Source organism: Mytilus galloprovincialis, chromosome 14 (genome assembly GCF_965363235.1).
Source record: "Mytilus galloprovincialis chromosome 14, xbMytGall1.hap1.1, whole genome shotgun sequence".
Taxonomy (NCBI): domain Eukaryota; kingdom Metazoa; phylum Mollusca; class Bivalvia; order Mytilida; family Mytilidae; genus Mytilus; species Mytilus galloprovincialis.
Genome location: NC_134851.1, coordinates 46,568,888 through 46,596,465, shown reverse-complemented (window position 1 = coordinate 46,596,465; position 27,578 = coordinate 46,568,888). Strand labels below are relative to the sequence as shown.

The window sequence follows — 27,578 nt, the reverse complement described above, 5'->3', positions numbered from 1 at the left end:
TTAACTAAAGGACATAAACCTTCAGTAAGTAAGTCTTGAAAATCAAAGGTATGTTTATGCCAACAATTTTCATAAATACATTCTGAGCTTCTGAGTAACACAGATCTTTCAAGACTCATTTGAATGCTTAAATAATCACCATTTAAACTGCATACTTCAAACACATTACTGATTAACATTCAACATTCTATCCAAGGAAGGCATACAATGTGGTGTTGAAACAATTAATAAATATGTAAAGCATAACTATTAACTTCTTGCATGGAGCTCACTGTCAAAGGCTGCAATATGAAGAGGTCCATATTTCATTGCAAATGCAACATACAAAGCTTAAATTAGGACAAATTATATTAATTTAATGGTGTTGGACTTCAAATTAAAAAAAGAGTTTTTACAAAAAGACTTTAAAAATAAAGTAAAACAATTATCAATATATATGCTGTTCCTCAGCAATAGTTTTACTCAATAATCAATTATTCATAAATTCTTATTGAAAAAAAATCAAAGAAATAATAAAAAACCCAACCCACCCTTTTATAATTAATAAACAAATGAAATAAATAATTTTGTGTTTGATGGCCTTAGCTATAAGTGTTAGTAGCTGTCAGCATTATTTCAAAATTATACGAAATAACAACAATCTAGACAAGGCTTCAGGTTAAAATATGTTTCATTTCTATAACAATTTACACAAAAATAAAGATTTTACATGATTCAGTGATCAGAAATTAACAATGTCAATTTATAGTGCCAAGATGTCACACATCTAAAAAATTTAAATAAAATATTTTTGAAATGTACACTTTTCATGCTTTTACAGAAACCGATTTTCACATTAGTTTCTCATTCATATCACATTCATACACCTATCCCAGTCATTCATTAATTCACAGCAGATTTTACAATTCATCCCTTAAAATTGTATATCTGTTTCGTGATGGCGCTAGTTTTATAAATGAAGATTCTGGCGGAGATGTAGGTTCTTTGACTTTTTGCTCTGGTTCACTTTTGTCGTGTGGTAAATGTCCGGTGGCTTCTTTAGCTTCCTATAAAAATAAAATTAAATTAAATTAAAATAAAGCAAAACATGGAATTAAACCTATGTACACTGTTTTAACAGATTTTTTGTTTATATAAATACATGATGCACACAGACATATACAAGATATTTTAACTAGAGGCTCTCAAGAGCCTGTATCGCTCACCTGATTCTACTTGGGTTTTTGAAATCATATAAAAAAATATAAAATTTGGCTAAAAGTGACAACACAACCTCATTTATAAGGAAAGGAACATGTTTAATTTCATTCAAAAGTCCCCAAATGGCGGCCATCTTGGATGACGGATCAGCTACAAAGTAACAACACTTGGTCAGCACCTCATAAGGAACATTCATGTCATGTTTGGTTTTATTCCATTCAGTGGTTCTCTAAAAGAAGTCATTTGTATGCATTTCCCATAGGGTCCTATGTTAAACTAAGTCCCCTGCTGGCGGCCATCTTAGATAATGGATCGGCTACAAAGTAACAACACTTGGTCAGCACCTCATAAGGAACATTCATGCAATGTTTGGTTTTATTCCATTCAGTGGTTCTCTAGAAGAAGTCATTTGTATGCATTTCCCATAGGGTCCTATGTTAAACTAAGTCCCCCGCTGGCGGCCATCTTGGATAATGGATCGGCTACAAAGTAACAACACTTGGACAGCACCACATTAGGAACATTCATGCCATGTTTGATTTCATTCCATTCAGTGGTTCTCTAAAAGAAGTCGTTTGTATGCATTTTCCATAGGGTCCTATGTTAAACTAAGTCCCACGCTGGCGGCCATCTTGGATGATGGATCGGCTACAAAGTAACAACACTTGGTCAGCACCTCATAAGGAACATTCATGCCATGTTTGGTTTCATTCCTTTCAGTGGTTCTCTAAAAGAAGTCATTTGTATGCATTTCCCATAGGGTCCTATGTTAAACTAAGTCCCCCGCTGGCGTCCATCTTGGATAATGGATCGGCTACAAAGTAACAACACTTGGTCAGCACCACATTAGGAACATTCATGTCATGTTTGATTTCATTCCATTCAGTGGTTTCCTAAAAGAAGTCATTTGTATGCATTTCCCATAGGGTCCTATGTTAAACTAAGTCCCCCACTGGCGGCCATCTTGGATGATGGATCGGCTACAAAGTAACAACACTTGGTCAGTACTCCATAAGGAACATTCATGCTATGTTTGGTTTCATTCCATATAGTGGTTCTCTAGAAGAAGTCATTTGTATGCATTTCCCATAGGGTCCTATGTTAAACTAAGTCCCCCGCTGGCGGCCATATTGGATGATGGATCGGCTACAAAGTAACAACACTTGGTCAGCACCCCATAAGGAACATTCATGTTATGTTTGGTTTTATTCCATTCAGTGGTTCTCTAAAAGAAGTCATTTGTATGCATTTCCCATAGGGTCATATGTTAAACTAAGTCCCCCACTGGCGGCCATCTTGGATGATGGATCGGCAACAAAGTAACAACACTTGGTCAGCACCTCATAAGGAACATTCATGCAATGTTTGGTTTCATTCCATTTAGTGGTTCTCTAAAAGAAGTCATTTGTATGCATTTCCCATAGGGTCCTATGTTAAACTAAGTCCTCCGCTGGCGGCCATCTTGGATGATGGATCGGCTACAAAGTAACAACACTTGGTCAGCACTCCATAAGGAACATTCATGCTATGTTTGGTTTCATTCCATTTAGTGGTTCTCTAGAAGAAGTCATTTGTATGCATTTCCCATAGGGTCCTATGTTAAACTAAGTCCCCCGCTGGCGGCCATCTTGGATGATGGACCAGCTACAAAGTAACAACACTTGGTCAGCACCCCATAAGGAACATTCATGCTATGTTTGGTTTTATTCCATTCAGTGGTTCTCTAAAAGAAGTCATTTGTATGCATTTCCCATAGGGTCCTATGTTAAACTAAGTCCCCGGCTGGCGGCCATCTTGGATGATGGATCGGTAACAAAGTAACAACACTTGGTCAGCACCTCATAAGGAACATTCATGCCATGTTTGGTTTCATTCCATATAGTGGTTCTCTAAAAGAAGTCATTTGTATGCATTTCCCATAGGGTCCTATGTTAAACTAAGTCCCCCGCTGGCGGCCATCTTGGATGATGGATCGGCTACAAAGTAACAACACTTGGTCAGCACCTCATAAGGAACATTCATGCCATGTTTGGTTCCATTCCATTCAGTGGTTCTCTAGAAGAAGTTCAAAATGTAAATTGTTAACGACGACGACGGACGACGACGACGGACGACGGACGCCAAGTGGTGAGAAAAGCTCACTTGGCCCTTCGGGCCAGGTGAGCTAAAAATAAATATTGTACATCTCAAGAAAACCAATCAGGTTTAGACATCTAGATTTTACATACCGTTTTCATGATACCATATTCTATAAACATTAAAAAAAATGTTATTCAAAGCTATGGGAAATGGATATACTGACAACTTATGGGCAAATCTATGCCGTTTTCATTTTATGGTTATGAAGACACATATATATATATGGAAATTGACAACTATCTTTTTTGCATAACAATTAGCATTGCTATGACTATTCATATTGGCCAGTAAATGTAGATTCATTCTGCATATAGGCTACAAACAAAGGACTACTTCCAACCAATCATCCTAATTGACTCACTTCCATTTTTTTTTTTAAATTCCACTGGATGTTATGCAAATAATACTCAATAATCCAACTATTTTGCATATATATCAGACAAACTGTTTTTACAAAAAAAATTCAACAGCATCACAATAATGATTCTTTTTTTAATCAAATAATATGTTTTGAGAGTGAGAAGACAATCTTTCAGGTTAGCCTTAAGTATTTTTATCATGGGAATTTTGGCGTTAGGGAAATAACAATTTATTACTGAAAAATCTTCTCTTGATCTGGGTCTACAGAAATTAGCTAGATAAATTGTATTCTTTTTATTCAAAAAATTTAAAAGAGAGAAAAAAAAATATTTCTCATTTATAAAAAGTCAATTTTGCTAATTCAGATAAAATCTATTTTATTTCTGCTTTTTAAATATTTCTGTACATTCAGAATAAAATTGAGAATGGAAATGGGGAATGTGTCAAAGAGACAACAACCCGACCAAATAAAAAACAACAGCAGAGGGTCACCAACAGGTCTTCAATGTAGCGAGAAATTCCCGAACCCGGAGGCGTCCTTCAGCTGGCCCCTAAACAAATATATACTAGTCCAGTGATAATGAACGCCATACTAATTTCCAAATTGTACACAAGAAACTAAAATGAAAGATAATACAAGACTAACAAAGGCCAGAGGCTCCTGACTTGGGACAGGCGCAAAAATGCGGCGGGGTTAAACATGTTTGTGAGATCTCAACCCTCCCCCTATACCTCTAACCAATGTAGAAAAGTAAACATTTGTAATGTTCTTATGTTAGCAAAAATTGGGATTGAAAAGGTACCTAATGAATTATTGATAATGTAACTTTTATAAACATTTACTCTAAATTTCTGTTAATTTGCTTGATTTTCATGATTTTTGATTCCATTCTAAATGGAATTGTAATCTGCTATATCTTGAATTTTATCTATTACATCTTGCCAAAAAGCTCAAAATCATAATGCAAACTGTTTTTTTTTTAAATGTTTACCACATGAAAGCTTATTGTTATAAAAAAGGTCTGTTTAGCCAAAGTCAATATATACATAAATTAGACTTATTTAAACATGCCTCCTTATTATTTAGAAAACCTTAGTATCCATCAATAAACTTTCTCCTAAAATATAGATATCCTTAATGCATGCAATTTCTTGTCCATCTAAAGCCCATAAAATATTCTTGATGCATGCAATATTAATGTTTACACAACCAAAAGCCTGAAACCAACACCATAACTTACTCCTGGGATAGTTGGAGTCGGATAGGACTTAGTCGTTTCAGCCCCGTAATGATACTCTCGGTGTAATTTACCCGAGTGCATGTCAGCTATGAACTGACTCAATAAGCCAGGTTTTCTGAAATAGAATGAGAATAGACGATTACTAAACATGTCACTGTAGGAAACTTACCCCTGGAACTGGTGGCTCCGTTGAGGTTGTTGACGGATCTGGACCGTGATGGAATTCTCGATGTAATTTGCCTGAGTGTAAATCGGCAATAAAAGTGGATAATAAACCTGGTTGCCTGAAAGAAAAGTGGAGCAAAATGTCTACTGGTCTCTTTTGCACTCCTCTTGATTGGTCTATTAAATAAAGACCAAACAAAAAGACCAGTGGGTAATTGATTCGTTAAAAGTAAATATAAGTAAGTCACCTTCAGGTTTGCTCAATGTAATAAGCTGATGCAGCCAAAGAAGGACAAATACTTTGGGACTACAGATATTTGATTGAGAATAAAACCCAAATTTATTCAATGTGTCATTATAAGTATAATTCTATGGTAAAACTTTACAAACTTGGAAGGGCAAACTAAGTAACTTTTGATTTCATAGAAGAACTCTAAAACTGAGCATGTTTGATATTTCATCATTCATGTATAAAGACATGTTAAAACTATGAAGTACTAGACAGAAATAATTTGATTTTGCATGTGTCATTTCTTAAGCTTTCTATTCAAATGAATGAAAGAGGTTTATAAGTAAGTCCCTATATTTGAAACATGAATCCTGGTTATTTATAGTTGTATAAAATTTAAGGTATGTAAAACTACTGAAAGAAAGTATGTTGGTTGTTGGTGTATTATAGAAGTCCCTTCCTGCATATACCCTCTCACATAATATTTTAATAGCCCTAATGGTACAGTATGCTGGAAGGCATGTCACCTGTCAAAAACAAATATAGAAATTTAAACAATAAACAAATTACTTACTCTAAATCGTTGTTTACATTATGAGGGAAGACATACATATGTCTAAAACTGTCTATTGCTAAAACTGGTAAATCTTTGGCTGATTTGCCTAAATGATGGAGAGGGTGGGAAAATTTGGATCCATCTGCAGTGAGGAAATTTATAGCATCTGAAAATATAATCAAAGATGTAAAATTATACAAGTCATCAAATAGAAGTATTTGTTTACAGATGAGTCTTATGTGGACAAAAAGGGTGGCTGATGTACAAAATCATAAGCCAGCAACTATTTTCACAAAAATCTTATGATTGAAATTATACTAAAATGTGTAAGACTTATAATATTTTTCTGAAAGAGCTGCTGATATGTTTGATGATTTATTTCAACCCATCTGTAGTGATAACAATGCATTCATACAGGGGAAGGACTAGTTATCTTCAAAAAAACATTCTCACAATCATAGTTGTATGGTGGAAATAGTGGGAGAATATCAAATTTACAAGATCTTCAAGAGGTATGCATTCACATTTCAACAATGGACACATATGCACAGCATACACAGTGTCTTAATTAGCCAGAGTTAAGACAAGTTTGACATATTCAGACCTTTTAATTCTTGCTATTTTTTTGACAGGTTTTGTTTATTGTGGATAGCTGTACAGCATTTGTAAAGTAACCTATAGTTGATATCTTTTTCATCATTTTGGCTCTGGTGGAAAATTTTCTCATTTGAAAGTATACCACATATTCTTAGTGTTTTTTTTAAAAAAAGAGTATAAATTTTAGACAAAGCAATTTAAAAAGTTTTACCACTTATTTACTTGATTCATTGTCTGCCTTCATTAGACATCAGTTAAGATTCTCTGGATTAACCTCAAGCTACTAGAATCCCAACAATTTAAAAATTTCAAAGTTGTACTTACTTTTTTCATGTAATAATTGTTTAGCCACTTCAGTATTATATCTTTCTATAATAGATTTATCATCGGGGTTATAAAATAGAATCAGGAACGGCAGCCCTTCTTCTGTTAACTCCTACAATGATAAAGTGTCAAAATTAAAAAAAACTGATACATAAAAAGAAGTATTACTGTAAATTTTCTTCTTTTGAAATTCAAATCATGTCAAGAGTTATTTCCCTTATTAAAAGCAGGCCAGAAAACAAGTTTAGATATAAAATTAAAATACTTGAAAGTCATCAACATTTCTGAACTTTGATCTTCAGCTCTTCATATTTAATAAAGTTCATATTTAAACAAGTTCTAATTTTACAAAAAAAAAATTAAATCAGTTTTCAATATAAGAAATCAAATTTTTAAAGACTTGGGAATTAACTATTAAGTATGTATTTAAGGGTATATTTATTTGCAATTTGTTTTAAAAAACATTACAATTAAAAGCCTCTATATTTTCACTAGCCACATGGCAAGGTACTGGTCAGCTTACCTCTGCATTTTCAAAAGTTATCTCCCTTACAAGTGGAACACATTTATCATTGGCCCACTGAATCATGTGATCATATGACACCAGGGAACCAGTATAAGTTAAATCTTCTCTTCTTGTCTGCAAAGTAAAAAAATATTTTTTATTAGTTATCAGTCTGCATAACCTAAAAACACAAAAGCTGATTCTGTAAAAACACAGATGTATAAAATTTGTTGGTGTGAGATCAAAAAAATTAATTAATATTGTGCAAGAGCTTTTTTGATTTACAGATAATGAATATATATACTAAAACTTTATGTTAGAAATAACCATGCAAACTGATAAAAAAATTAGGACTTAAAAATTGAAATAAGAGTGTGCTATTGTTCTCTAGATTTGTCAGTTGGATCTCACTCAAGTTGAAATTCATTTCTTACATGAAGCAAAGACTATACTGCTATTTTCCCATAAAAACATAGATGACTCCCATACAAGGCACTTTCAAAAGTGGAGTTATCCACCTATAGAGTCAATTTATGAATGTCACCTTCATTTTCAAAGTAAAACCAGATGCTCCGCAGGGCGTAGCTTTATACGACCGCAGAGGTTGAACCCTGAACGGTTGGGGACACAACATTCAAGCTGGATTCAGCTCTAAATTTGGATTGTGATTAAATAGTTGACACAGCATAGGTTTCTGACACAGAATGAATGTGTTCTAATGAACTTAAAATTTCGTTTCTCTTAGAGCAATTCACTATGCTGTTGAATATTTATCCTCTCAAAAAAATGTTTGAAGAAATTTTCTTTTTTATTTATGAAATTTCAAATGAGAAAAATTGAACCCAATTTTTTTAATCACATCCCCCTTTCCCTTATTCCAAAACTAATCTCAATTAAAATATCTAATGGAGTTTGCAACAATAACTACTCATTTAAATACATCATAAAATATTAAGATGTAAAAAAAACTGCTTGTTATCACTGAATGGTAAAGATTATTTTAATTTATCAGTTGGTAGTAAAAAGTGAATATACATTGTATATTGTATATAACAAAGTTTTAAGTTGATTCTGGACAAAGAAAGATCAGTGTTCTCCCCAGGCCGTTTTAGCGCCGCTATTTTCAGCGCTATTTCAATTTCCCGCTGTCCTATTGCACTGACCGCGTCGCTATCCCGTTCAACCGCGTCGCTATATTTTTTTCGTATTTTTTAAAATTTCCCGCTTATTTTTCTTTTCGGATCACGTGATTGACTGGTTAACGATTTTTGAAAGAATTATTTCCGTTGTATTAAAGTAACTCCGCGGGACCAGTCTAATAAATTTTACAAAATGGCGTCGTTGAGAGATCAAAATAAACAAAGATTTCAACATTGACATCTATTTAATGAATATATAGAGGCATATATGAATGAAATGAGAAGAAATAAATTGACCGCATTTCCAAACGACATTCACAAACTTGTTTAACGAACTTTGAACAAACAGATTTTAACAACGATCAAATTGGCTTCAATGAGCTAGTCTTTGAAGTATTAATTATCACCCAATCGAACTAATACCTGTTTAATCAGCAATTCTACAGTAATGAATTTTTCCCTTTGAAAACAATTAAGAGGATATGATTAGAAAAACAAACCCCAAGCTGATACTAGACTTGAGAAATTCACTTTCTCGATGTCCAGCTTGGGTGAAGCCAAGTTAAACGTCGTAAGGTTAACAGAACACTGCTACATTTTTTCGCTTTATAAAGATGCCGAAACGTATGAAAGGAATGGACAGTGCTAACAGAGACATATAATACATGTCTCGGGTGCTGAAAAGTTCATTTCTAAATTATATATTAAAGGGAAGTTTTACCCCCTTCTCTGACAACGTTGTCTCGACCATTTTTTGAACCATCTACGATTATATCATTACTTTTTTTGCGTTTACAACCGAACTGTCGAACCTGTATTGCTTGAAAGAAGCACCCCTGTTATCAAGGGATTCATTATAAGCCCGTATTTTACGATTACTTGACCATACATGGCTCTTTTTCAAATGGATAAGGGAATAAAACAAAACGAAAATTTTGTATAAATATATATAAAATATCGATATTTGTCAACCAATCATCAATATATCTTAATTAAATATTGCTTTAAATTTAATGTAAACAGAGGATGGCTTGGATAAGGAATAGTATTTAATGCTAAAAAAAGACACAGGTGTAAACAGGAAGTTATGTCAGCCAGTAAGGGAGATAATTTGGGAGGGAAAGACCTAAAAGAAGTATTGTCAAATCTTGACAAACTTACCTGGTGGCATGTATTCAAATGTTTATAAAATTATCAAACAAAACCTTTAAAGGTGGTAGTTGTTTCAATTGGCATACATAATGTATTTGATTGGTAATTCACCTTTGAAATAAAAAAATCTCTTTAAAATATTTTTAAAGGATTTCTTTCATATTCATAATTGGAATATTTTAGCCTTTTTTTTAAACAAGTCTTTGATAAGATTTGAATATTATTAAAAGGGCAATTTCATTTCTTCCTTTGAAATACTATACTCATTTTTATTGAAAAGTTGTACTTTGCTAGAAATGTTAATAAAAGTAAATGTAAAAAATACCAATCTTGTCATTGAAAACTTTCTCACAGAAGCTGACAATGACTTTATTGTTGGTCCTACATGTTCTGCAACATCACCTGTTAGTGATAAGAAATCTTCACATCTAGGCAGTCTGGTATAGACCCACCATGGAAAAGACTTCTCCTTGGGTTTTATAGACAGATGATATGAGGATTATATGTATTTACAATGGAGACAAAAAGACTTTTCTTCTATCATGTCTATATCCAGACAATAACATTAGCAAACAAAGGGGTAACTTCCATGAGCATGATGAGGACATCATTACAAGAGAAAACATCAATAGCATTATATAAGAAAAACACATAACAAATCAATTACAAACCAACCACGCGCGGCGACAAAGTTACTGAGAATTGTCGAAAATCACGCGCTTACCACAGCGCTATCCAAAAATCCTGGGGAGAACACTGAAGATAACTCCAATTAAAAAAAAATCTTGCTATTGCACAATATTTTGCAATTAGATATTTCTTGCTTACTATTCTGGACAAAGAAAGATAACTCTAATTAAAAAAAAATTTGCTATTTCACAATATTGTGCAATTAGATATTTCTTGCCATTGCGCAATACTGTGCAATTGAAAAGACTTGCTATTGCACAATACTTAATATAATAATTTTAGATCCTGATTTGGACCAACTTGAAAACTGGGTCCATAATAAAAAATCTAAGTACATTTTTGGATTCAGCATATCAAAGAACCCCAAGATTTCAATTTTTGTTAAAATCAGACTAAGTTTAATTTTGGACCCTTTGGACTTTAGTGTAGACCAATTTGAAAACAGGACCAAAAATGAAGAATCTACATACACAGTTAGATTTGGTATATCAAAGAACCCCATTTATTCAATTTTTGATGAAATCAAACAAAGTTTAATTTTGGACCCCGATTTGGACCAACTTGAAAACTGGGCCAATAATCAAGAATCTAAGTACATTTTTAGATTCAGCATATCAAAGAACCTAACTGATTCATTTTTTGTCAAAATCAAACTAAGTTTAATTTTGGACCCTTTGGACCTTAATGTAGACCAATTTGAAAACGGGACCAAAAGTTAAGAATCTACATACACAGTCATGACAGTTAGATTCGGCATATCAAAGAACCCCAATTATTCAATTTTGATGAAATCAAACAAAGTTTAATTTTGGACCCTTTGGGCCCCTTATTCTGTTGGGACCAAAACTCCCAAAATCAATACCAACATTCCCTTTATGGTCATAAACCTTGTCTTTAAATTTCATAGATTTCTATTTACTTATACTAACGTTATGGTGCGAAAACCAAGAAAAATGCTTATTTGGGTCCCTTTTTGGCCCCTAATTCCTAAACTGTTGGGACCGAAACTCCCAAAATCAATACCAACCTTCCTTTTGTAGTCATTAACATTGTGTTTAAATTTCATTGATTTCTATTTACTTAAACTAAAGTTATTGTGCGAAAACCAAGAATAATGCTTATTGGGCCCTTTTTTGGCCCCTAATTTTTTCAAATTTTGCGGTCTTATAAAAAGTATTGTCTCCAAACAAGCATTTAGATTTCCAAGTGTCTCCCCTGGGTTCCATATATGTTTTGATGAAAAAGCCCTTTAATATACAAAACTTAACAAAATAATTTCTCTTTTTACTCACGTGTGGTGCTCTATACACAACAGTATCACCTCCTGTTCTCTCTGGCTCTGAAATTGGCCTGAAAAAAAATCAACAAATCAACAAATAATTTCATGATTCACCATTATCCCCGAAATACTAAAGCCATTTGGTATGTTGAAATGCATTTACGACTCAAGAAATATATTGATTGACAAAACAACTAGTCCTGTGCTTTAGGTATTGTGTGCAAGAAATTTTGACAAGACTTGTAGATCATTTATAGTTGTGTGTATATTTGTGCAAAATTACATTTAGTATGTAGGTTGTGGATTTTTTGGAAGTTCCTACTTACCCTCCCATTTTAATGGCAAAGTCCTTAATACATTATCATGATTTCATTTCAATTTATTAAATTTTTTTTTTTGAAAATACACTATTACTTTAGAAGTAAACCAGGTGCTCCGCAGGGCGCAGCTTTATACGACCGCAGAGGTCGAACCCTGAACAGTTGGGGCAAGTATGGACAAAACATTCAAGTGTGATACAGCTCTGAATTTGGATTGTGATCAAATTTTTGACATTACATGGGTTTTTTTTACACAAAACAAATGTCAAGATTTTACAAATCAATTAAAGATTTCTTCTTCAAACTTTTTAAATCTAAAATTAAATAGTTGACACAGCATAGGTTTCTGACACAGAATGAATGTGGTCTAATGAACTTAAAAGGTTTTTTTTGCCTTTGAGCAATTCACTATGCTGTTGAATATTAATCCTCTCAAAAAAATGTTTGAAGAAATTTTCTTTTTATTTATGAAATCTGAAATGAGAAAAATTTAAACCCCCCCCCCTTTTTTTTCACATCCCCGTTTCCCTTTCTCCAAAACTGATATCAATTCAAATTTCTAATGGAGTTTGCAACAATAACTACTCTTTTAAATACATCATAAAATATTAAAATGTAAAATAAAGTGCTTGTTATCACTGAATGGTAAAGATTGGTTGGTAGTAAAAGTGAATATACATTGTTTATTGTATAAAACAATAAAAAAAACTTCATCAGCAACATTTTATATTGGCAAATTTCCAATGAAGTTATTTACATAAAGTTATTGGCAAATAAAAATAGAAAATGACATCATAGTCATGTCTGGCAAATGTCCAACATACATTATCTAAAAACATTTTAGATAAGATAAGGAAAAAAAGCTTCATCAGCAACATTTTATATTGGCAAATTTCCAATGAAGTTATTTACATAAAGTTATTGGCAAATAAAAATAGAAAATGACATCATAGTCATGTCTGGCAAATTTCCAACATATATTATCAACTACTATTCTATACAAAGAAAGATAACTCCAATTGAAAATTAATTGCTATTGCACAATATTGTGTAATTAGATATTTCTTGCTATTGTGCAATACTGTGCAATTGAAAATTTCTTGCTATTGCACAATACTTGATATGGAATCCTGATTTGGACCAACTTGAAAACTGGGCCCATAATCAAAAATCAAAGTACATATTTAGATAAAGCATATCAAATAAGCCCAAGAATTTAATTTTTGTTAAAATCAAACTTAGTTTAATTTTGGACCCTTTGGACCTTAATGTAGACCAATTTGAAAACTGGACCAAAAATTAAGAATCTACATACACAGTTAGATTTGGCATATCAAAGAACCCATTTATTCAATTTTTGATGAAATCAAACAAAGTTTAATTTTGGACCCCCATTTGGACCAACTTGAAAACTAGGCCAATAATTAAAAATCTAAGTACATTTTTAAATTCAGCATATCAAAGAACCCCAAGGATTCAATTTTTGTTAAAATCAAACTAAGTTTAATTTTGGACCCTTTGGACCTTAATGTAGACCAATTTGAAAACGGGACCAAAAATTAAGAATCTACATACATAGTTAGATTCGGCATATCAAAGAACCCCAATTATTCAATTTTTGATGAAATCACACAAAGTTCAATTTTGGACCCTTTGGGCCCCTTATTCCTAAACTGTTAGGACCAAAACTCCCAAAATCAAACCCAACCTTCCTTTTATGGTCATAAACCTTGTAGTTAAATTTCATAGATTTCTATTTACTTATACTAAAGTTATGGTGCAAAAACCAAAAATAATGCTTATTTGGGCCCCTTTTTGGCCCCTTATTCATAAACTGTTGTGACCTCAACTCCAAAAATCAATCCCAACCTTCCTTTTGTGGTCATAAACCTTGTGTTAAAATTTCATTGATTTCTATTTACTTATACTAAAGTTATTGTGCGAAAACCAAGAATAATGCTTATTTGGGCCCTTTTTTGGCCCTTAATTCCTAAACTGTTGGAACCAAAACTCCCAAAATCAATCCCAACCTTCCTTTTGTGGTCATAAACCTTGTGTCAAAATTTCATAGATTTCTATTCACTTAAACTAAAGTTATAGTGCGAAAACCAAGAAAATGCATATTTGGGCCCTTTTTGGCCCCTAATTCCTAAAATGTTGGGACCAAAACTCCCAAAATCAATCCCAACCTTCCTTTTGTGGTCATAAACCTTGTGTTAAAATTTCATTGATTTCTATTCACTTTTACTAAAGTTAGAGTGCGAAAACTAAAAGTATTCGGACGACGACGACGACGCCAACGTGATAGCAATATACGACGAAAATTTTTTCAAATTTTGCGGTCGTATAAAAACCATTTATCATCTTACCCTATAGCCACATGGAATTTACAAGCCTCTCTCAGCTGATTTGCTACTTTGGCAAAATTTCTGTACTGGTCGGAATCTTGTGAGGCAAAATAGCCAATAACATTTCTTTTATTTGTCTAAAAATAAAATATATATATGTCAAAAACTTTCACATAGACTATGCTCCTTAACTAAGTTTTAATTATCATGACAAAGTAAAGGTACTCAATAGATATTTGTAAGGGGAATAAGAATAATATTTATTGCAGTTGTATTTGGAAATGTATGGAAATTTTCAAAAATGTCTCTTGAAAATTTATGTATTTGGTTTCACAAACTAATTGTATATGATGAAAATGATTGCAGTAACATGTGAATCAATATTATCTGTTCTTCCATATTGGTATTATTTTAGTAGGTTTCTCTATATGAATTGGATTTTGAATAAAAAAGCATATTCACCAGACAAAGTGTTATTCACCGCGCTAAACGTCACACGCTTTTACATACAACGTTATGGTAAAATGTTTCATGTAAAATTTGTTTCGGTATAAGTTTGTCATTAAATGCATTTTCTTCTCTCAGAATAAAGGAATAAAACAATTACTGTCTTTTTTTCGGTAAATATGGGGTTTAATTGACTTTTAAAAAACTGATATTCACTTCGGCCGTCGAAAGTCAATAAAACCGCATATTTACCTCATCAAAAGACAGTAATTGTATATTATTTATCCCGTTACTTTCCGATAAAATGAACCTTCAATCAAGTTTTAGAGAAGACTGTGTACAGTAAATTCAGAAATTATTGAGAGCATTTATTATTGCGATTTTGTCATTTTAGACATAAATGCGATTTCAATTTTTCTGATTTTGAGAAACATGCTGTTTAGTTTATATAAAATATTTCAAAATGCGAGTTCAAATTATTGCCTTTACAACTCTGTTGCATTTGTCAAAATAATAAAAACCTCGCAATAATTTCTAAATTTACAGTAATCTATTGAAATTTTGACAATATTATAAAAAAGAATGGTAAATAATACTTACATCAACTTCATCCAGTGATTCTAAGGTGTTGTGCATCTCAACAACATCTTTTATTTGATCTTTTATAAAAGTTGCTAAGGCATCCACCGACCTTTGACCTCTGTATTCTTTTTTTAAAGGTTCTCCATTGCGGAAAAGTTTTAATGTTGGATATTTACTAATATGATATTGAGCTGCTATAGAATCTGCAAAATAATAAAAAATCTAATTTAAGGAAAAATCAAACTTGTTGGTAAAGGCAGATGTAGGATATGTCCTCTTTTTTGTCCATTTAAATATGAAAATGAAAAGAATTATTACAGCAGATTCCACTGAGTGTGTAGCGAAAGGTAATATCGTTGGTTAGCTGGCTTGTTAGCTGAACCGTGAAGTCGTTATAAGGTCAGGTATACTACCCTCCTTTCAAAGTAGCATAGTCCAACAGACAGATCAATTGATTTTCTGTCAGATGAGTCTATTCTTAAAGTAGGGTTGTTTACCTTACCTAACAATGACTTCACGGTTCAGCTAACAAGCAAGCTAACCAAATATATTACCTTTGGCTACACACTCAATGGAATCCGCTGTAATCAATTGTCAAGATCCTTCCTATGTTGATAAGACATAATACCGCTAGTTATCAATATTCATATTTTAATTTTTGTCCTTCAAATTTCATGTATTTCCCTTATGCCTTCACAGTTTTTGCATCTTAAGAAACACTTTGAAGACTGCCAAATACCCTTATTTGGTGGTAAAATTTTATGTAAATTTTTCTATGAGAATTAGAAAGTGTTACAGAATTGTTTTCTATTTTGCAATTTCAGAGAACAAAGAATTGGTTTCTTTGTTGACCTGAAATAAAACTGATTTGATACTAAGGATTTTAAAAAAACAAAACAGGTGGTCAAGTGGTCAATTTATAAAATATTTTTTCTATAATACAGGTACTAAGTACTTACTTTCTGAATCACAGTCTATTTTTGCAAAAGCTACTTTTCCCTCCTCCTTCAAAAATAGAAAAAGAATACCGGTAAATTAAATTTAAAGTCTTAAAAAAGTTGTTAAAAACGAGTCTATGTCCAGGAGTCACCAATCATACAATGAGGGCTTGCAATCTTACAGTCATGATAAATCACTTGTCCAGAAAAATTGCCTACCATGATAGTTCAGATTGTCACAGGTTAATGTGGTCAGCACATTTGTATCTTTAAAAGTTGTCACACAAAATTCTTTCCCTATCATTCATGCATAAATTGGTTACTGAACTTTTCTTTTCAATCATTTTTCTCTAAAACAATTATGACGGTCACTTCTGTTTGACCATTCGAGACAATTTCAACTGTCAGAACAGAATGAGAAGATTTCTGAACTTTTCTGAATAATTATGTCAAACATAAACAAAATTAAATCCATTTCTATCTAATAATATCTATTGAAATGAAAGGGAAAAAAATATTTGGGTTTTTCATTCAATTTATCTCATGGATAGTTATCATCAAGAAAATTAAAACCTAAACAAAAATTTAACTTTCAAAGATTATTACTTTTACATAAATTTGAGACAAAACCACATTTTCAGTTATAATAATATTTATTCAGTATTTACTTGTGTGCCATTTTTTAATAAATTTGTACATATTATCTGTAATTGTTGACATTGCAGAAACATAATCATGTAACAAATGTTACCAATACCTTCTGGTGTAACAGGTGTGTAACATATGGGGATTTATGACAAAATTCAATATATGTAGCATTATTTAACCATAAAAAGTAAGGTATATGTACTTTATATCCCTGTAAGCTTATCAAATTTTCCTGAATAAAAAAAATCATAACAATATTGTTATTTAAATACCAATCTGCGTAGGAATCAAACAGTGGTTAAAACATGACTTTTAACAAAAGCCTGTTTAAGTTTACATTAATCTTATGTTCAAATTGTATATTAATGCACGAATATTATATTCATTTCCTTTTCTTTTCCTGTTCTGGTATTATATGATATAATTGGGTTGAAATGCATATATCTTTATTCTCATAAAGCCAATGCATTACATCGGTACAGAGATAACAGATACAACAATAAATATTTACAATATGTACAAAACAAGCGAGAGAGGTTACAAAAGTTACAAGCCAGGAGTACAAACACTAGTATTTATATTTTTTATAAAAGAACAAAGCTTTTTCAGAACTGGTTTTCTTGTACTAGACATAAGTTCAGAGAATTTAACTGTATTTTGCCGTTTTGTAAAATATTCAGTTAAAAACTCTTTACGTTTTTGATGGAAAAAATTGCATTCAAATATAAAATGATATTCGTCACCTATTTGTCGATTGTTACATAGACTGCAAAAGCGGTTTTCTCTGATCACGTTTTGCCATCTTCCTGTTTCAATCGGCAGCTTAGTATTAGTCGTTCTAAATTGACAAAAACAATAGCGTCTTTGAAGTCCAAAATATTAAAATATTCTTCGAATTTCAAGTTTTTCTTAAAAATTTTGTAGTTAATACCTTTTGGTGAATTTTGAATGAGGGAATTCCAGTTCTGAATATATTGATCTAGCAATCTCTGCTTTATAACAGTTTTTAACCATTCTTTATTAACAAAATTTTGTGACTCCCATATGTATGAGAAACCACAATCTTGAAATATTTTTTGTATAAACAGGATCCATTTTATCTGGACATTATGGTGCTCGTTCATATGACGAGAAAGTTGATATAATATGAAGGAAAACTTTGCTTGTTTACCGGATATCAAATTTGCCCAGAATAGTACTGTTCGAACTTTAATATCTATTTCGATCGGATGACGACCTAGTTCCCCGTAAACCATATAATTTGGCGTTGAGGATTTCAAGTTTAAAAGAATTTTACAAAATTTTAAATGAATCTTTTCCAGGATATCATTATTACCAAAGCCCCATATTTCGCACCCATACAATAGAATGGGCTTGATCATTTTGTCAAAAAGGTCAAGCTGACATTTAACAGAAAGCTGATACATCCTTCCTATTTTCAGGACTTCGTACATGGCTTTTAAGGCCTTATCGGATAAATATTTTTTAGTCATATTAAAGTTTCCTGTTTTAGTAAAAACAATACCCAAATAGTTAAACTGCTTTACTAACTCAATGCTTATGCCATTATAAGTAAATTGGAGATTTTTTGGCAAACGTCCCAAACCAAATACTAGGGTTTTAGTTTTGTCAACATTTACTTTCAGTTTCCAAACCTTACAATAGTCATGAAAGGCATTGAGTTGCGTCTGCAGATCCTGTGCTGTTTCGGCCAACAGCACCGTGTCATCTGCGTATAATATGATAAAAAGTTTTAGATGTATTTTTAATTCTCTTTCAAGGTCTTCTGATAAGGTTTTAAGTCCTGTAATATTTTTACTAACCAAGAAATCTTCTAAATCGTTTAAAAATAAAGAAAATAGGAAAGGTGATAAGTTTTCTCCTTGTCGTACGCCGTTGTCACAAGCAAAGTATTCTGAATTACAATTATTGTATGATATACGAGATTTAGTATCACAGTACATATTAGATATAACCTTATACATCTTACCATTTATATTATTTAACATCATTTTATAAAACAAACCATCTCGCCATACAGTGTCAAAAGCCTTCTCAAAATCTATAAAGGCACAATATAATTTCTTTTTCCTACATTTCAATAATTCAAAAAAAGAATACAAGGTAAAAATATTATCTGTAGTAGAATATTTTTGCCGAAAACCACTTTGATTTTCTTGTATTAAGGTAAACTCTTCTGAAAAATCATTAAGTCTTTTATTCAAAACTGCTGTAAATAGTTTTCCCAGACAGCTAACGATAGTAATTAGTCTATAATTCTTTGGATCTTTGGAGTTTCCTTTGTTTTTATAAATTGGTTTAATTGTACCTATAAGCCACCTATGTGGAATAAGACCTTTATCAAATATAATATTAAAAAGTTTCTCATAAATGCATAAAAACTGGTTTGATGTGGATTTTATGTATTCGTTTATAATTTCGTCTTCACCACAAGCTTTGTCATTCTTCAGTTTTTTAATAGACTGGAGAATTTCATCTTTTGAAAAAGGCGAATTTATATGTTCATTCATCTGTTCACATTGCATGGGATTGATCTCTGGAAGTTGCACATTTTTTTCATCTTCCGGTGCAGCGTTTAAATTTTTGAAAAAATCGTGTAATTTTCCAATGTCAATATCGGGTTGTTTCTTTCTGTTATTCTGATTTAAAATTTTCCAATATTCTTTCGGATTTTTGCCACTCAAATTTTGAATTTTATCTGAAAGATCTTTTCTAAAGTTTCTAAATTTGCTATCGAGAATGTTTTTATACGCTTTTTCGGCATTTAACATGTCTGAATGGTTTTTAGAATGATTTTTGGACTTGAAACGTCTTTTTAATTTCCTGTAATTTTGACGTGCAAATTTACATTCCTCATCAAACCAGGGTTTATTCTTATTTCCAAAATCTCCCCTTTTCTTAGTCTGTTTTACAGTATAAGTACCAAACGTTGTCTTCCCAGACTTGACAAAAAACATTACACAGATCATCTATAAGTGAATTAATGATGTTCTTATTCACTACAGTTAAATCAGTATTTGTAAGTTTGTATTCAAGTTCTGCTATTTTTTCTACATCAATATTATTTTGAAAATCTTTTATCTTTTCAGAATTCCATCTTTTTATCTTCGTAAACGTATTCTTTTTACTAAAATAATCGACATTTTCCGCATAGGCAATTGCCAAGTTTTTATCACAGAAAAAAGTAATAGAGAGTGGGTTATGAACATCTGACAATAACTTACTTGAATCTAAAACTTCAAAGTCCTTAAACGTTTTCAAAAGTTCAGGAGTGCTTATACAATAATCAACTACACTGGCATTACGACAAGTAAATCGCCCGATATTTTGATCCCTTCCCAATCTTCCATTTAGTATAAAAACCCCGTTGCCTTTGCAAAAATTTAACAGCATATTGCCATATCTATTTTTTCCTTTATCCATACTTTCCCTCTTCGTGGGAATAGACAGAGCTTCTAGAGCATTAATAGGGTTTTCGATAAAGTCAGACAAGTTATTATCACCATGTTCATCTTCATTTATAATTACAAAATCATCATCACAACCTGTCCTGGCATTAAAATCCCCTAAGAGGCATATGTAATTTTAAATGTTCGAAAAGCGTAGAAATTCTTGTTCAATCTCATTAACAGCTTCATCTGAGGAATACCTAGTATATTCCGGAGGTATGTATAAGAAATTAACAATTAAAGGGAGCTAACTCTGTAATGACTAATGACTAAGTTCTAACCAAAATTATCAAGATATTTTTCAAATTACATGACACACAGAAACAAGAGATCTTTAAAATCTAAATCAGGATAAGTGTAACATCAAAAATCTAAATCTGATGTTGATGTTGATGTTGGCAGGATTCTTTTCTGCGATGTTTTGAAATTCTACTAAATTACGTGAATTTTCTAAGACTACCACTACATGCTATAGTTTACAATGGCAACAATCATAAACTGGTTTGATGTTGAATGCAGTGAAAACAGTTCCTACAATTCTCTGATTTGCTTCTATCAAAATAAGAAATGACATACAACACAAGATGAAGAACAGCAATTTCTGTGTGTTGACCCTGGTATACAAACAATGTATGACCCAATTATAAAACTTTTAAATACGAAACCTTTATATCTTCTTTTACTTTATTGGATGCTTCTTCAAATACTGGTTTTAATATCTGACTGAATCTACACCTGAAAACATATAGAGCTTTAGTTAGAATTTAAAATACCAATGTTGGATAAAACAAGACTTCTGTAGGCATTCCTGCATCTGACAAACTCATTTCCATTGTGAGATTTTTTAATAACTGCCCTCTATGATGAGGCGAGTGTATCAAAAATATTCTTTAAAGAAAGGAGATTATCATTTTTTTCACAGAATGTTCAGTGGTGGAGGCTCAGGAATATGGTCTTCCTATTTAGGGGATTTTTTTAATAGGTGGTACCCCACTTTATCTTTTCATTATTTTTTTCATCTTTTTTTTTGGGCATATTTTTCTGCAGTCTTGACCATCATTCTCTGCAATGTATACACAGACCCTCAGTTAAAGATCAAGCACCTAGTTCAATATTAGGCAATATAGGAAAATACACCTTTCCTATTATATTGCCTATTGATTTTTCACTGACATAGGAGCTCTAAGCGTAAGCCTAGCGATTACCTGAAAATGATGTATATATGTAATACCTACATTACAAACTTAAGGTGTTGAAAACTTTTTAACACTGAGGATTAATATTCGTCTACCTTTGATCTTAAAAGGAGTATTAAAGGCTTAAATGAAGCATTCTCAATAAGAACCCCCCCTCACCAAATTTTGTTTGGTTAGGGGGGGGTAATAGTTTTGACTTGATGTTTTGGCGTATCACCTAGATCAATATTACTTTATTCTCCAAGCTTTGATTGTTTGTTACTTTGATTTGTTTTTCCTAATTTCCACAAATTTATGACCCTGAGATATAATTTACTACAAGTGAGATTCATTTAATTTCATGGGTACCAATTTCATAGATTGAGGAAAACTTGCATTTTCATGATTTTCTGGAAATTTAATTTTGCTGTTTTAGCTTAGTCTGCATACATTCCCTAAGAAAACTTTTAATTCCTTGAACATTTTAATTTGTGAATCCCCTGTACCCAAAAATTGAAAAAAATTGGTATTCATTGAACATCACTGAATCAACAGTATGCATAAATACATTGAATTGTATGTGCATATTGTTCTATATATGTTTGTTTTTAAATACGTACCAATCTGCATAAAAATTTACAAATACAAGTTCGTGGCCACCTGTAAAGAAAAGGGAGTTTTGGAATTACAAATAAATAAAACATTATCAAATTATATACAAAATAAACAAGTCAATAATTATTGCAACAGACATACTCAGTGTCATCAGTGAATTTTCCATTGTCATAATCAATATCATGAAAATTTAATATAATTTTTTTAATATTCTGACATAATTTTTTAAAAATTTATTTTCTCAATTTTTTCATATCTTTCATATCAGGTCCTTTTATAGCCAACTGTACAGTTAATTTTTTCTTTTCATTATTGAAGGTCATACAGTTGCCTATCATTGCCATTTCATTTGAAATCTTGTGGAGAGATGTCTCATTGGCAATCATACCACATCTCCTTATTTCTATACACAGTTTCATGAGACAAGTTGAACACTACATCGTGTACATCATGTACATGTGCTTACACTTATCTGGCTGCTTAATTTAGTAAATATCTTGATGTTTTTATGTCATTTTCAAAAAGCACAGATGTCAAAATGTGCATAATTTATTCTGATTGCAATGTTTAAGTATTTTTTCAACCATCTCAATTTAACAAATTTATCATCTTAATATCTTACCTAAAACGGATTTCAAATTTTGGCTGTCCATGTTAATGACATCTAAGTAAACAGGTGATATACAGCTCAACTGCAATAGAAATACAATGGATTAATGTTAATGCTGATGACAATAGGGATAAACATAACACATGATATATAAATGTCTGCTTAATGTCCAGTGGCAAATATATCATAGAAGACAATAATATGGTAAACAGGTATGCAGGGTTTCCAAAACATATTTGACAGAGCCGGACATTTTATATCTGATCCCAATTTTAATCCCTTAAGACTATATCTGATCCCAATTTTAATCCCTTAAGACTATATCTGATCCCAATTTTAATCCCTTAAGACTAAGTCACAAAAGACAATTATGGTAATCAGAAGGCCGTCCCAATGGCAATGATTGACATTAAATTTAAATAAAAACAAATTATATTAAACTTTACTTTGATACGTATTTGATGTCCTGACGTAATCTGTTAAATTGGCAGTGCATCATTCGAAGAGTGCACATCAGCATGCTCATATCTGCTTTAGACTCTTTATTTGTTCAAAATGATGCTGTCAAAAACTTTACTTTCGTTTTTAAAATCACATTTTCCTAAAACCCGATGTTGACTTGACAATTTGGTAAAACATGGACCAGAAACAGATATGTAAAATCCGTGTACGTTTGTTTACAGAGCAAGACTGAGTTTAGAAGCTCTTTCCGCATTATTTCTTCAACAAAACACTTGAAATGAATGTGAGATACAGGTACCAATGATAATTTCAGCATTTTTGAAGAATTGTTAAATTGTAGGATGCATAATTAAATTTCGCACCTGCGTACATGCGCACACGTGTTCTAGTTCGTACAAAAAACATTGTAGTTCTGACAATTTTTCATATAAAACCTTTTTAAATCTTACATCAAATCATGTTTATAAAAGTATTTCTTATAATTTTATTCTTTTGGACTAAATCAATTAGATACAAACTGCTGAAATGTAAGAAAATAACTTTGAATAGACCGATCAATTTATACGATGTCCGGTACGGAAAATAGTTTACCTGTCACCTGGACAGGTAGATTTCAGCCGTCCAACAACTAATTAGCCTTGATTAAAATTAGAAAGTATTAAAGTAGGGGTTGTTTTGATAGTAATTAATCATCACGTCACTTTTATGACCGAAAATGTGTGGCTGTTAAAGGCAAAAAGTTGGGTCAAAAAGATCATGAAATTATGTTAAAATGACTGTCTCTTAAGAAAGCCTTGAATACTAAAAACTTAAAAGTAGATGACCGTTTCATGCTTTACCCAGCCCGACTGTTTATGACCGTTTTGGAAGCCTTGCCGGTATGTATATACTCTGCTTTGTAACAGACAAGTATGTAAACTACACCCAGATTAAGATTATGTTAACTCATACATGCTGAGTGATGGTCAATCAGACTCTACCACTATTCTAAATGCCACATGCATAGAAGAGAAGCATCATAAACTAGTTTTTAAGACTTGCTCAACATGGATTTTACCCACAACCTCCTGCACTCAAGATGACTAAATTCAATTTTTGAAATTATTTTTGAAATATTCTCTTATTCTTCATCAATTTATCCATTTCTGCACCCATTGTATAAAATAATTTAATCAACCTGTGGTTCGTTTGATATCAGTTCTGCATTGGTTGAAATCTGATTATGACGTTGAATTTTCTTGTTTTTCTCTGAATTTCCAATTGTGACTGCATGAAAGAAGGCGACCATGCCTGATGACGTCACATAGAAAGAACACATCTTTTTGCAGATCAGCAAAGTAGGAATAACTTTGCCTGCATATTATTTGAAAATCATTAGAGAAACAGATTTCACCACCAAATCTCGTGTAATAGGATATTTATCCACTCTTGACAGTTAAATTTTAAATATTTAAAACGCTTGGCGAGCCTTGCGTTTTAAATTTGAAAATTTAACGTCTCGACTTGATAAATATCTTATCACACTCGATGCAGTGGTAGAATCTATCTAGTAAACTTAAAGATAAATTAAAGAATCATACTGCATGTACCAAGGATCCGGAAATATTTTGACACAATTTCAGTCAATTTGAAATGATTGAAAAGTTGATGCCCCATGTCAAAGTAGATTTATACATGTTATAGGCTATAGCATCAACGAAATTGAATTGCATTTACTACAAATAAATTTCTAACAATATTCTAAATACCTTCAAGAACAGTTGAAGGAATGCAACAGTTTACAATAGAAATGATTTTAAAGTCTCAAAAAGGTTAGTTTCTAAGACATTGCTACAGTTTCATTGATTTGACAAAATTCAAGTGGGAAGTTTTGCGATAATATATTCAGTACGGAAAATTCTGAATTCATTTCAGGATTCCTTTTGTTTATCAAGTTGACTGGAAATCACTGTCTTTTTAATCTTATTACCTTTAAAGTGTTTGAATATAACATGTAATAATTGCACTTATTTACTTTAGCATGAAATCAATTTTCATTTTTACATTAATATTTAATTTGCTGAAGACAATTTCAGAGGGCAGATTTAGGAGGGGGTTGGGGGGCTTTTTCTGTGAAAAATTTGCTTAATTATATAAGGAATCACTGAAGCATGACCAGAGCAGGCACCCTCTTAGGCAGTTAGTCCCCACTAATAAAAATTCCTGGATATGCCACTGAATTTCACACATGCATATATACTAGTATATGTGTTACTCGTGAAACTTTTATTTTTTTTAAATCAGAATAAAAGATTGACTTTGCTGAAAAGTTATATAATATAATGCATACACTTGTCAGGGAATTTTAATTTCTTTAAAATATCATTCTGAGCTTGTTATAAAAACCATTTTACAACTTGGCTTTATTTATATTGATTTTTTATTTGATTCATTAATTGCATTCTAACTTGAGATTACCATAAAGCAATGTATAACATTATGACCCTTAGGAGGTCATAATCATGTCATGTAAAAAAACTGTCAATCTGATAACATTCTATTTTGTTGTGTGTGTAAAATCTACTTTTGATGATCCATAGTTATTTTGTTCTATTTTTGTAATTTCAGCATGTCATTCAGGCATTTCCAACTTAACTTCCCCCCACCTAAAAAAAAATCAAATTTATAAATTTGAAAACATCTATAGTAAATCTTTTATATGAAACTACGAAATTTAGAAAGTTGTCAGGTTTTTAAACAAATGTTTAGATAAAAGTAACACAAACCATGTGTTAAATCAATATTTCAATTTAACATTATTCATGCTATTAACATGTCATAAATATATAATTTGATATCTAAGCCGTATGTCAATAAAAGACAAATATTGTATAGATAAAATATATCAATATGCAGCTAAACATGTACCCTAAAGGAATACATTACATTAATGAAAAAATGTCAACCACAGGTCTTAGTGACAACATGCCTGTACAGTAATATATAATGATTTAAAATTCCAATAAAATTTTTTGGTCAAAGAAAGATAACTTACACTACATGTATACAAAGATGAATGTTTAGATTATGACCTCACTTCTGATCGACTACAGTACAGTTGTACACACATTCATAATTATAGCAAACCAGTGATATTGTTTTTTTTTTCAAAACTACCTCTTCTAGTTTTTGAGAAAAATGCATATTTTTATTGCAATTGGAGAGTTTTTTTGGCTGACCTTTGCTGGTTTTTTTTTGCATTTTTATTCACGTATATTTTAGTTGTCAGATATTTCAACCTAAAAGGTCCTTTTTGGGGAGGGGAAAGAAATGGAAACAATTATTGTACTTAATACATTGAAAACCACATGCATTACAAACACTGTGATGTTTCTGTATCTCAAAAGTGCTTTCATAATATCAAAATAACAACATAAACACAGGGATGGAAATCAGCGCTGGTCCGGTAGTCCGAGACTAGAAGAATTTGAGTTGTATCTGTAGATTTTGTCAGCTAGTCATGCGATGGACCAGCATGACCAGTAGAAATATGTCAAAAAAAAATCACTGATTACATGGCAATCTCAGTTTGTTTACAAATAAAACCTGTGAAATCAATAACACTGTACTAGGTGGTACTAAATATTACAATTGATCAAGTTAAATAACATATAACATGGGTGAGTGTCCTTCACAACACTATAAATTTATACTCCATTCATGAAAAGCTAAACAAATGTACTTTTTCACACAGAACAGGAGAAGTCTGAGGAAGTTACCCAAACTGAACCAGACGTATCTGGTGACAGTTGTGTAGGTATGCAAAATGTCCAGTGCCAGTGGCAAATATTTCATGCATATATTCATGATGTATAAAACTGGTAATGAACTCCAAACTTACGGCTCAGCAGCTACTAAGTTACATGTGTATACGTGTACAAGAGGGGCATCATTTAAGACCTGGCACAAGATGTGCACTGTCACAAATTTATTTGCAGCTCCAAAACTTGGCAAAAGGTACACAAAATATAATTCTTGCAAATGGCAAACATGTGTTTTAACTATGTTAAATCAACATCCAAAGGCTTCTGCAAGACAGCACATACAAAGGATATGTCTTGTAAGATTTGTTTACAAATCCTTGCACATACCGATCAAATGAAAAAGTAGAAAAAAAATTATTGGACATGGTAACGTAATCTTCGATACGAACGTGTAATGCATACTCCCACTGACATACAATTCTTACCAGTAAAATAGTCAGGAAATACTGTAAACTATTCATCTTAGGGATCTGAATCCGCATCGCTAGTTGGTTAAATAGATCTCACAATATGTTTGGAGGAAGGGTAAGGTGCTCGAGACCGGAAAGCAAAACAAATATGGCCGATAACGTCAGCGTGTAATC

General features: G+C 31.9%; 1 protein-coding gene across 2 annotated transcripts; it reads right to left on the bottom strand.

Moving 5' to 3' along the window:
• Positions 1–27,578, bottom strand: LOC143058466 (endoplasmic reticulum resident protein 44-like). Of its 2 annotated transcripts, none has more exons than XM_076231949.1 (13): positions 27,420–27,578; positions 22,742–22,811; positions 22,125–22,164; positions 20,995–21,064; positions 16,233–16,278; positions 15,292–15,476; positions 14,266–14,381; positions 11,590–11,647; positions 7,335–7,451; positions 6,812–6,923; positions 5,909–6,056; positions 5,110–5,224; positions 1–1,046 (listed from the first exon to the last, which is right to left on the bottom strand). In XM_076231949.1, exons 1-13 carry the CDS (start codon positions 27,474–27,476, stop codon positions 900–902), a joined length of 1,281 nt encoding a protein of 426 aa, XP_076088064.1. In that variant the 5' UTR covers positions 27,477–27,578; the 3' UTR covers positions 1–899. The 2 variants fall into 2 exon arrangements, with proteins under 2 accessions (XP_076088064.1, XP_076088065.1); XM_076231950.1 differs by lacking the exon at positions 5,110–5,224 and adding an exon at positions 4,941–5,055.

Excerpts from the sequence above, each read along its gene's own strand:
- LOC143058466 (XM_076231949.1), bottom strand. The coding sequence starts at position 27,476 with ATGCGGATTCAGATCCCTAAGATGAATAGTTTACAGTATTTCCTGACT. Across the intron at positions 16,279-20,994 it reads AAGTAAAAGAAGATATAAAG|GAGGAGGGAAAAGTAGCTTT; the intron begins GTTTCGTATTTA and ends CTATTTTTGAAG. Across the intron at positions 6,924-7,334 it reads TAACTTTTGAAAATGCAGAG|GAGTTAACAGAAGAAGGGCT; the intron begins GTAAGCTGACCA and ends TTATCATTGTAG.